Source organism: Lagenorhynchus albirostris, chromosome 6 (assembly GCF_949774975.1).
Source record: "Lagenorhynchus albirostris chromosome 6, mLagAlb1.1, whole genome shotgun sequence".
NCBI classification, from domain to species: Eukaryota; Metazoa; Chordata; class Mammalia; order Artiodactyla; family Delphinidae; genus Lagenorhynchus; species Lagenorhynchus albirostris.
The window spans coordinates 54,518,558-54,530,475 of NC_083100.1; the positions used below are offsets into that span (position 1 = coordinate 54,518,558).

Here is an 11,918-nt window from a genome sequence, read left to right on the forward strand (position 1 = left end):
TTAGCCAGTAGTTTTCCAAATAGATCTTTTACCAAATCGCCTAAAATGTACAAACAATGGTAGATTCTAATTTTATGAAGGAAAATAAGGAGGACTGAGTCATTGAGAAATTGAATGTACTATCTGTGGTTAATTAAGGATGGACTATATAGAATTACTCATTAACGTAACACTAGTAGTTGTTAACCATGTGTAAATTTATTCTTATATAATTTACTTTCAGAACCACCTGGTCCACCGACCAATCTCAAAGTGGTTGATACAACCAAAAGTTCCATAACTCTTGGGTGGGGAAAACCGGTGTATGACGGTGGCGCACCAATCATTGGATATGTTGTGGAAATGAGACCAAAGAGACCAGATACATCACCTGATGAAGGCTGGAAAAGGTGTAGTGCTGCAGCGCAACTCGTTCGCATGGAATTCACCGTGACCAGCTTGGATGAAAACCAGGAATATGAGTTCAGGGTTTGTGCCCAAAACCAAGTTGGCATTGGGCGCCCTGCAGAACTAAAGGACGCTATTAAACCTAAAGAAATCCTAGGTGAGGCCCTATGTTATCACTTGATTCATTCACGTTTCACTGCTCACATGATTTCCCCACATTCTGAAGTCAACTGACGGCTTTTGTGTCATTTGCAGAACCTCCAGAGATTGATTTGGACGCCAGCATGAGAAAACTGGTCACAGTGAGAGCAGGATGCCCTATTCGACTATTTGCCATAGTGAGAGGGCGACCAGCCCCTAAGGTCACTTGGCGAAAAGTGGGTATTGATAACGTGGTCAGAAAGGGACAAGTTGATCTGGTTGACACTATGGCCTTCCTTGTCATCCCCAATTCTACCCGTGATGACTCAGGAAAATACTCCCTGACGCTTGTGAACCTGGCTGGAGAAAAGGCCGTGTTCGTGAATGTCAGAGTATTAGGTGGGTTATAAACAAGCGTCTTCCTCCCCTTCAAAAATGCCTTAGTTAATAAGGAGGCTGAGGGGACTCGTATATATGATTTTGTCGTCCTTCACAGATACTCCTGGACCTGTGTCTGATTTAAAAGTTTCGGATGTCACTAAAACATCATGCCACATTTCCTGGGCCCCTCCCGAGAACGATGGTGGGAGCCAAGTGACACATTACATTGTGCAGAAACGTGAGGCAGATAGAAAGACGTGGTCGACAGTCACCCCAGAAGTCAAGAAAACGAGCTTCCACGTCAGCAATCTTGTCCCTGGGACTGAGTATTTCTTCAGAGTAACTGCTGTCAATGAGTATGGCTCCGGCGTCCCAACAGACATACCCAAACCAGTGCTCGCAACAGATCCTCTAAGTAAGTTACATCCTTTCTCCCTCCTTTTAACTCCAGTCCCCGACCTCAGCAAAATCAAGATACCGAAACATTTTACTCCACTAATGAAAGGGCCTTCACTTGTAGAAACCTAAACAGTACAAATAAATATCTAACTCACTCACTGAAGACTTTTTTGATCTGACTCATCCGTGTCCTTTTTACTTTCAACATCCCGAACCATAGTTTCCATATACTCTGAAGCAAGTGGCATACGCAAACATTTATGCGTATTTCCAAAGGGATGGATTAGGTTACCTGGGTGATTTTTTTCTTCTAGGTGAGCCGGATCCCCCCAGGAAACTAGAAGTTACTGAAATGACAAAGAACAGCGCTGCGTTAGCCTGGTTACCTCCCCTGCGCGATGGAGGTGCCAAGGTCGACGGCTACATCGTTAGTTACAGAGACGAAGAGCTGCCTGCAGGTCACTGGACAGAGTACTCGGTGGTGAAAGACCTCAGCCTTGTCGTCACCGGCCTCAAGGAAGGAAAGAAATACAAATTTAGGGTAGCGGCCAGAAATGCTGTTGGAGTCAGTTTGCCAAGAGAAGCTGAGGGAGTGTATGAAGCCAAAACACAGCTGTGTAAGTAGTCAGAGTCGTTTTCCATGCGATAAAAGTTCATGAGGATTTTCTTTCGACATGTAGATGTTTATCCCTGAAGAAGCTAGTTCCAGAAGTACTTGAAATATAGTCGAGAACAGGGGTTTGGAAACACCTGGACCCACAACAGGTAGTAAATACACCTTAAATCATGACACAGGACACACGTACATATATATGACTTAGAAAAAGTTTCTTAAAGCAACACCCATTCTTATCATGTATGCTGGCCTCAGATATTCTCAATTCGTTTCGATCCCATGCTCTTTAAAAAGTATCAGCAGTAATGCAAACATTAATTTGAATCCACTAATGGGTTGCAATCCACAATTTGAAAAGCACTAGTATAGTTCCCCACCAGAGGAAATTTAACCTCCCTGCCAAATTAACGTATCTTCATCTTACTTTTAGTGCCACCCAAGATCCTTATGCCAGAGCAAATTATTATCAAAGCTGGGAAGAAACTCCGAATTGAAGCCCATGTGTATGGAAAGCCTCATCCGATCTGTAAATGGAAAAAAGGAGAAGATGAAGTTGTCACATCCAGCCACCTGGCAGTACATAAAGCAGACAATTCTTCAGTTCTGATCATAAAAGATGTTGCTAGGAAAGACAGCGGTTACTATAGCCTCACTGCAGAAAACAGTTCTGGGACAGACACTCAGAAAATCAAAGTTATCGTCATGGGTAGGTTATGTGTTAGACAAATGGCCATCCAAATATGAGTATCAGAAACATATTTTACAGTCAAATCCCTATTCTTACATTTCTTTCCTCTCGGTTCATGCAGACGTTCCTGGGCCCCCTCAGCCTCCGTTTGACATTTCTGACATAGATGCCAATGCCTGCTCCCTGTCATGGCACATCCCCCTGGAGGACGGAGGCAGTAATGTCACCAATTACATAGTGGAGAAGTGTGACGTGAGCAGGGGTGACTGGGTGACAGCGCTAGCTTCAGTGACAAAAACTTCCTGCAGGGTTGGAAAACTGATCCCAGGCCAAGAGTATATCTTCCGGGTCCGTGCTGAGAATCGATTTGGCATTTCAGAGCCTCTCACATCTCCAAAGATGCTGGCTAAGTTCCCATTTGGTATGTTTCTTTCAGGAAGAAAAAAAATTGTGTTTTCTTTCTAGTCTGTTACTTAGGCTAGAAACTGATATTTCCCTGAACTTCATCTCCAGATGTTCCCAGTGAACCCAAGAATGCACGAGTCACTAAAGTCAACAAAGACTGCATATTCGTGGCGTGGGATAGACCAGACAGCGATGGAGGGAGCCCCATTACCGGCTACCTGATTGAACGCAAAGAAAGAAACAGTTTGCTCTGGGTGAAAGCTAACGATTCCCCTGTCCGGTCAACTGAATATCCCTGTCCTGGCCTGGTAGAAGGCCTTGAGTATTCATTCAGAATCTATGCCCTAAATAAAGCTGGACCCAGCCCACCCAGCAAACCAACTGAATATGTAACTGCGAGAACGCCAGTTGGTGAGTAACTTTTTGAGTAATTTTTTTTTTTAAAGTATTATGAGGACACATTTAAATCTTGGAGTCTCTGAAGGTTACTATTTCCATTCAGGAATATGTTCTGGGTGACACTGTGAAACACAGAGTTTAAAATTTCTGCTGTTAAGATCAATGCTGAGAATATCTCTTTTGGTTTTAGATCCTCCTGGAAAGCCTGAAGTTATTGATGTTTCCAAGAGTACTGTGTCCCTCATCTGGGCCCGTCCAAAACATGATGGAGGCAGCAAAATTGCTGGCTATTTCGTAGAAGCTTGCAAACTTCCTGGTGATAAGTGGGTACGGTGTAATACTTCACCTCACCAGATTCCCCAGGAAGAGTACACAGCTACTGGCCTAGAAGAGAATGCTCAGTATCAATTTAGAGCAATTGCCAAGACTGCGGTAAACATTAGCCAGCCTTCTGAACCTTCTGATCCAGTGACTATCATGGCAGAAAATGGTAAGATTCTGTTGAACATTACAGGCAAAGGTGGACGGCACTCATAATGTATATTTCTCCTAATAAAAAACTAAATCTACACCTATGGAAATAAGGACAAGTAAAATGATAGGTACTTTGTATACAGACACTAAAAAATGATTATGGAGAATCTTAATAATATGCTAAACTAAAAAACAGGATACAAAACTGTGTGGACCGCATAATTTTAACCATACACAGGCACAGGCACAAGAAGGTGCCAAAGAAATGCACCAAAATGATAAGAGTGAAGCTTTAAGGATGCTGGAATGATGGGCGATCTTCACTTTTTTCTTTATACTTTCAGCGTTATCAAATTTCGGCATTTCTTTTATAATGAATAATGTTACTTTAAAAAAATCCCACCTTGAAAAAGACAGCGTATGGATTTCCGACTTTTATCAGTAAGAATTATATAATATAGCTTTGCATATATTAAATCCTTTTATCTTATTTCTTTCCAGTTCCTCCCAGGATAGACCTGAGTGTGGCTATGAAATCTTTGCTCACCGTGAAAGCCGGAACTAATGTTTGCCTGGATGCTACTGTTTTTGGTAAACCAATGCCCACAGTCTCTTGGAAGAAGGACGGCACGCCGCTGAAAGCATCAGAAGGCATCAAGATGGCCATGCAGCGGAACCTGTGTACCCTGGAGCTGTTCAGCGTGAGTCGGAAAGACTCAGGGGACTACACCATCACTGCCGAAAATGCAAGTGGCTCCAAATCAGCCACCATCAAGCTCAAAGTGTTAGGTAACTAAAGCACTTCGCTAGAATCTCATGTTTCCCTTTGGTTAATGTGATGTCATAGAATTTACAAAATAATATGTGAGAAAAGATACCTATCTCGATGTATCTTTCGTCATCGCGGAATTATCCTCATCAGAGAAAAAGAGCGTTTTACAGCCGAAAAGACCACTAGAGATCACATATTCCAGTTACATAATTTTAGATATGAGGAAATTAATATTCGGAAAAATTAAGTCACTTCCAAGGTCGTATAGGAAGTTAATGACAACATAAAGGCTGCAGCCCAGGTCTCCAGACCTCCACTCTACTCATTCCCTATTTCACATGTGCAAGTGAAAGACTTCACTTTTCTTTCTTATCCTTTCAGATAAACCAGGTCCTCCAGCATCTGTTAAAGTCAACAAAATGTATTCAGATCGTGCAATGCTTTCTTGGGAACCTCCTCTTGAAGATGGGGGCTCAGAAATCACCAACTATGTTGTTGACAAACGTGAAACGAGCAGACCCAACTGGGCACAAGTCTCTGCCACTGTGCCCATCACCAGCTGCAGCGTGGAGAAACTGATAGAAGGCCATGAGTATCAGTTCCGAATTTGTGCTGAAAATAAATACGGAGTGGGCGACCCGATCTTAACTGAACCAGCAACTGCTAAAAACCCATATGGTAAGAACATTCTCCTGAGGTTTTTCTCTTTTTTTTTAAACATCTTTATTGGAGTATAATTGCTTTACAATGGTGTGTTAGTTTCTGCTGTATAACAAAGTGAATCAGCTATACGTATACATATATCCCCATATCCCCTCCCTTTTGGGTCTCCCTCCCCCGCTCCCTATCCCACCCCTCTAGGTGGTCACAGAGCACCGAGCTGATCTCCCTGTGCTATGCGGCTGCTTCCCACTAGCTATCTATTTTACATTTGGTAGGGTATATATGTCCATGCCACTCTCACTTCGTCCCAGCTTACCCTTACCTGTCCCCGTATCCTCAAGTCCATTCTCTAGGTCTGTGTCTTTATTCCTGTCCTGCCCCTACATTCTTCAGAATGATTTTTTTTTTTTAAAGATTCCATCTATATGTGTTAGCATACGGTATTTGTTTTTTTCTTTCTGACTTCACTCTGTATGACAGACTCAAGGTCCATCCACCTCACTACAAATAACTCATTTTACTTTTTAAATATTACCTTTTAGACTGGGACATTAACTTGTCAATCAATCTCTGCAGACCCACCCGGACGCTGTGATCCTCCTGTTATTAGCAACATAACCAAAGATCACATGACAGTAAGCTGGAAACCACCAGCAGATGATGGCGGCTCCCCCATCACTGGCTATTTGGTTGAAAAGCGGGAAACCCAGGCAATTAACTGGACTAAGGTCAACAGAAAACCCGTTATAGAAAGAACGATAAAAGCAACAGGTCTCCAAGAAGGCACGGAATATGAGTTCCGAGTTACAGCTATAAATAAGGCTGGACCAGGCAAACCCAGTGACGTATCCAAAGCTGCTTATGCCCAAGATCCTCTGTGTAAGTTTTCATGAGAGTGTCCAATATCCTGTGTTATAATCAACATTCAACAACTGGGAATGAGGTTTTAATGAAAATTTTCTATTATTATTTATCCTCAGATCCTCCTGGTCCACCAGCTTTTCCCAAAGTATATGATACAACCCATAGCTCTGTGAGTCTATCTTGGGGCAAGCCAGCCTATGACGGTGGTAGCCCTATCATTGGTTACCTTGTTGAAGTAAAACGAGCTGATTCTGATAACTGGGTGAGGTGCAATTTACCACAGAAGCTACAGAAAACCCGCTTTGAGGTTACCGGCCTAATGGAAAACACAGAATATCAGTTCCGCGTGTATGCCGTTAATAAGATAGGATATAGTGACCCCAGTGATGTGCCAGATAAACACTGTCCCAAGGACATTTTAAGTAAGTATTACCAGGAAAAACATACAGAACTCTTCTCATCAGTCATATTGTAAGAGGGAGTATGGGACTCCCTTATGTAGATTTAGTTATTTATAAGAAGTTTTAGGGTTGGTAACTCTACAAGTATCAACACATTTTAGGAGAGCTGGGTTGGTACTTTATGGTATTGTATAATAAGCTCAATGGAATGCAAGTATGAGAATTTCATGTCTTCAAAAGAATACAGAATATAGGAATTTTATTCTGAGAATAAAAAGATTTTTTAAAACTAAGTAGTGAGCTATTTATCATTCTTAGGTTTTTATTTTCTCTTCTAATCTACCCCTCTCCATAAGTATATAATGGTAAGCTCTCCATCATCTTAATTTCTCTTCTCACCATTTCTTCTATTCACTTATTCTCCCTAACCAGTGCTCCTTTTACTTTGAATTACTTGGTATTATACTTCACCTTCTGTGTACTTTTCTTCCTACAATGAAGTGAAGAGTATATAGTGGAGTGCCTTCACTGGAAGAAAGCCAAAAACCAATCATCTACTTTTAATATACAGAGAGTTTAAGAGTATATAAGGTTCATGAGATGAGATGCAGATCCTCCAGGGAAAACTTGGGTCGGCCTATAGGATATTGGAAAATAGAAAGATCAATAATTGCTACAGAATATTAAAATCGTTGGCAACGGGACTTCCCTGGTGGCGCAGTGGTTAAGAATCTGCCTGCCAGTGCAGGGGACACGGGTTCGAGTCCTGGTCGGGGAAGATCCCACATGCCGCGGAGCAACTAAGCTGGTGCGCCACAACTACTGAGCCTGCGCTCTAGAGCCCACGAGCCACAACTACTGAGCCCGCGTGCCTAGAGCCTGTGCTCCACAACAAAGAGCAGCCCCCACTCACCACAACTAGAGAAAGCCTGCACGCAGCAACGAAGACCCAAAGTAGCCAATAAATTAATTAATTAATTTTTAAAAATAGTTGGCAAAAGTTTTGAGGATTATATTAAGGATTTTCTAAAGAACTAGAGATCCGTTATGGAAAGAAACATATTTTAGGAGTGATCAGGCCAGTTCTTGGAAATACATTTGACCATTATTACTCTGTCTTTACTCCAACATTAAACAGTTCCACCTGAGGGAGAACTTGATGCTGATTTGAGGAAAACACTCATATTACGTGCTGGAGTTACAATGAGACTGTATGTACCAGTAAAAGGACGTCCACCTCCCAAGATAACTTGGTCTAAACCAAATGTCAATCTAAGAGAAAGGACTGGACTGGACATAAAGTCAACTGACTTTGACACTTTCTTGCGCTGTGAAAATGTGAACAAATATGATGCAGGAAAATATATCTTGACTCTGAAGAACAGCTGTGGTACAAAAGAATATACCATTGTAGTGAAAGTGCTTGGTAAGTCCACTTGAAAAAACAATCATATATATGCTTAAAATGTAGTCTATGTATTTTTTACATATTCATTTCTTATCTACCCACTATTTATTCAGATACTCCTGGGCCACCCGTCAATGTGACTGTCAAAGAAATATCCAAAGATTCTGCTTATGTTACCTGGGATCCTCCCATTGTTGATGGCGGAAGCCCCATCATAAACTATGTGGTAGAAAAGCGTGACGCAGAGAGGAAGTCCTGGTCCACCGTGACAACGGAGTGCTCCAAAACAAGCTTCAGAGTTTCTAACTTGGAGGAAGGAAAATCCTACTTCTTCAGGGTGTTTGCGGAAAATGAGTACGGCATTGGTGATCCCGGTGAAACACGTGATGCCGTGAAAGCTTCCGGTGAGCAAATAAGCTACCATCCCGTCATTTTGAGTGACATCTTACCTTGGTTATCCAGGGCTTAGACTTATCGTTTCTCCTTTGCTTTAGAAACCCCTGGACCAGTTGTGGACCTTAAAGTGACGTCTGTGACCAAGTCATCTTGCAGCATAGGCTGGAAAAAGCCTCGCAGCGATGGTGGGAGTCGAATTATCGGATATGTCGTTGATATCCTGACTGAAGAAAATAAGTGGCAACGAGTCATGAAATCACTAAACTTACAGTATTCCATGAAAGATTTGACCGAAGGGGAGGAATACACCTTCAGAGTGAGTGCCGAGAATGAAAACGGAGAAGGGACCCCAAGTGAAATCACTGTTGTGGCAAAGGATGATGTCGGTAAGCCTTCAGCCATCATCTCCATTTTCCCTTTGTCATCAAAAGTGCCCTCTTGAGCCCTACTCACTGGCTTATGTAAAAATCTTTTAAAAACTATAACGATCTGAAAAAATTAACTGCCTGGCATTAAAAATAACAGTAACTTATCTCTGCTGTTTTACAGTGGCTCCTGACCTTGACTTAAAGGACCTTCCTGATTTGTGCTACCTGGCTAAAGAAAACAGCAACTTCCGTCTTAAGATCCCCATAAAAGGCAAGCCAGCTCCATCCGTGTCCTGGAAGAAAGGAGAAGATCCTCTAGCAACAGGCACAAGGGTCAGTGTCGAGTCATCTGCAGTTAACACAACTCTTGTAGTGAATGACTGCCAAAAATCTGATGCTGGAAAATACACAATCACACTGAAGAATGTTGCCGGCACCAAGGAAGGAACCCTCTCCATAAAAGTTGTCGGCAAGCCTGGCATCCCCACTGGACCGATCAAATTTGACGAAGTCACAGCAGAAGCCATGACCTTAAAGTGGGGTCCTCCAAAGGACGACGGAGGTTCTGAGATCACCAACTATATCCTAGAGAAGAGAGATTCTGTAAACAACAAGTGGGTGACATGTGCCTCAGCTGTCCAGAAAACCACCTTTAGAGTCATGAGACTTCTTGAGGGTATGGAATACACCTTCAGGGTCAGTGCCGAAAATAAATACGGTGTAGGACAGGGCTTGAAATCGGAGCCAATTGTTGCTAGACATCCATTTGGTAAGTGTCTCAAGGTCAGAAAACATAAAGCAAAACATGGTTCTGGCTTATTTATAATACATTCCTAATTATAAATCTTGCATTATCTATTTTTTCCTAGATGTGCCCGATGCTCCCCCACCTCCCAATATTGTGGATGTCAGACATGATTCCGTATCTCTAACTTGGACTGACCCCAGGAGAACTGGAGGCTCTCCAATTACAGGTATTTAGTTGGCTCTTACCCTACAGCGTTTACATTAAGATTTCTTCCAAATCTTCCTCCCTGAAAACAAGTTGAATCTGTGCTCCTTATTTATAGCACTATCTGCACATACAAAAATGTATTTTCCTTTTTTCAGTTCATTATGCATTCAGTACATGAAGCATTAAGCTAATTCATTAAGCTAATGCTTAATTTCAATGAAAACCTCCTAATGTAATAGTTAATAAAGGCTTTCTTAATGATATCTATTTTTGTAAGGTAAAACTTTTTGACAGAAGGTGCAATAAATGTCTATTCCAAGAGGAAAAAATGGCTCTATGCCTAGGTAATAAAAGTATACATACAAGCAAGAATGATTACTTGCTCTGTGCGTGTGTGTGTGTATGTGTGTGTGTACGTATGTATTTAAAAATCAGGCTACATTTGTACTTTCTATGTGAATTGACACATCACTGGATCTTTTGTAGGGTATCATATCGAGTCCAAGGAAAGAAATAGCCTTTTGTGGAAGAGGGCTAACAAGACTCCTGTTAGGATGAAAGACTTCAAAGTGACAGGACTAACTGAAGGTCTGGAATATGAATTCCGAGTTATGGCAATCAATTTAGCAGGAGTAGGCAAGCCAAGCCTGCCATCAGAGCCAGTTGTGGCACTTGATCCAATTGGTAAGTCATTATACAAAGCAAAATCCAGGTGTATTTTCTTCATGAAGAGAACATTGGTGTGTGTTTGACCGGGTTTCTTTGTCTGTTTTTTGCTTTATTTTAGATCCTCCTGGCAAACCTGAGGTTATTAATGTAACAAGGAATTCAGTGACTCTCATTTGGACTGAACCCAAATATGATGGTGGTCATAAGTTGACTGGATACATAGTGGAGAAGCGAGATCTTCCCTCTAAATCTTGGATGAAAGCCAACCATGTTAATGTCACAGATTGTGCCTTTACTGTTACTGACCTTGTTGAGGGTGGAAAATATGAATTCAGAATTAGAGCAAAGAATATAGCAGGTGCTATCAGTGCTCCATCAGAAAGTACAGGAACCATTATTTGCAAGGATGAATATGGTAGGTCTATTTCACTTTTTATGCACATAAACAATAGTAAATTAAGCATCCTTCCTTTTCTGATTAAAATGTTCTTTTCTCCTTTGCAGAGGCACCAACCATTGTCCTTGATCCCACAATAAAGGATGGGCTAACAGTTAAAGCAGGTGACACCATTGTTTTGAATGCCATTAGCATTCTCGGCAAGCCTCTTCCAAAGTCAAGTTGGTCCAGGGCAGGAAAAGACATCAGACCATCAGACATCGTTCAGATAACTTCAACCCCAACATCTTCCATGCTTGCCATCAAGTATGCCACTAGAAAAGATGCTGATGAATACACCATCACTGCTACCAATGCTTTTGGCACAAAGGAGGAGCATGTGAAGGTGACAGTCCTCGATGTACCTGGTCCCCCAGGTCCGATCGAAGTCAGTAATGTTTCTGCTGAAAAAGCAACGCTTACATGGACACCTCCCTTAGAAGATGGCGGCTCACCAATTAAGTCTTATGTTCTTGAAAAGAGAGAAACCAGCCGACTTTTGTGGACAGTGTTTGCCGAAGATATTCAGACTTGCAGGCATGTGGCAACCAAACTTATCCAGGGAAATGAGTACCTCTTCCGGGTCTCAGCTGTAAACCAGTATGGCAAAGGGGAACCCGTACAGTCCGAACCTGTCAAGATGGTAGACAGATTTGGTACGTAGAGCATATAAAGGAACTGATATGTAAGCATTTGCAGCAGAATTTAGGAAATCATAGATTTCTCATAAATTTGCTTTCTTTTCAGGTCCACCTGGCCCCCCTGGAAAACCAGAGGTGTCCAATGTCACTAAAAACACTGCCACTGTCAGTTGGAAAAGACCAGTTGATGATGGTGGCAGTGAGATCACAGGGTATCATGTAGAAAGGAGAGAGAAGAAAGGCTTGCGATGGGTGAGAGCAACAAAGACTCCAGTTTCCGATCTCAGATACAAAGTAACAGGACTGCAAGAAGGAAACACCTACGAATTCCGTGTCAGTGCAGAGAACAAAGCAGGAATTGGTCCACCTAGTGATACTTCAAATCCTGTTCTAATGAAAGATGTAGCATGTTAGTATTTATCTTTTTCAATACAGCTCATTTGGGAGTGCCAGTA

General features: G+C 42.0%; 1 protein-coding gene across 19 annotated transcripts in view; it reads left to right on the plus strand.

Annotated features, from left to right (window-relative positions):
• Nucleotides 1-11,918, plus strand: part of TTN (titin) — a 287,195-nt gene that overhangs the window by 225,397 nt on the left and 49,880 nt on the right. For all 19 annotated transcript variants that reach the window (XM_060152562.1, XM_060152541.1, XM_060152543.1 and 16 more), the window contains 21 exons: nt 224-544; nt 643-927; nt 1,025-1,324; nt 1,623-1,925; nt 2,355-2,630; nt 2,734-3,033; nt 3,126-3,428; nt 3,607-3,906; nt 4,392-4,679; nt 5,044-5,340; nt 5,902-6,204; nt 6,306-6,611; nt 7,729-8,016; nt 8,112-8,402; nt 8,493-8,780; nt 8,944-9,531; nt 9,632-9,736; nt 10,204-10,401; nt 10,505-10,801; nt 10,891-11,478; nt 11,570-11,872. In XM_060152562.1, the coding sequence (XP_060008545.1) occupies nt 224-544; nt 643-927; nt 1,025-1,324; nt 1,623-1,925; nt 2,355-2,630; nt 2,734-3,033; nt 3,126-3,428; nt 3,607-3,906; nt 4,392-4,679; nt 5,044-5,340; nt 5,902-6,204; nt 6,306-6,611; nt 7,729-8,016; nt 8,112-8,402; nt 8,493-8,780; nt 8,944-9,531; nt 9,632-9,736; nt 10,204-10,401; nt 10,505-10,801; nt 10,891-11,478; nt 11,570-11,872 (6,528 nt within the window). The remainder of the gene's footprint in view (nt 1-223; nt 545-642; nt 928-1,024; nt 1,325-1,622; nt 1,926-2,354; nt 2,631-2,733; nt 3,034-3,125; nt 3,429-3,606; nt 3,907-4,391; nt 4,680-5,043; nt 5,341-5,901; nt 6,205-6,305; nt 6,612-7,728; nt 8,017-8,111; nt 8,403-8,492; nt 8,781-8,943; nt 9,532-9,631; nt 9,737-10,203; nt 10,402-10,504; nt 10,802-10,890; nt 11,479-11,569; nt 11,873-11,918) is intronic.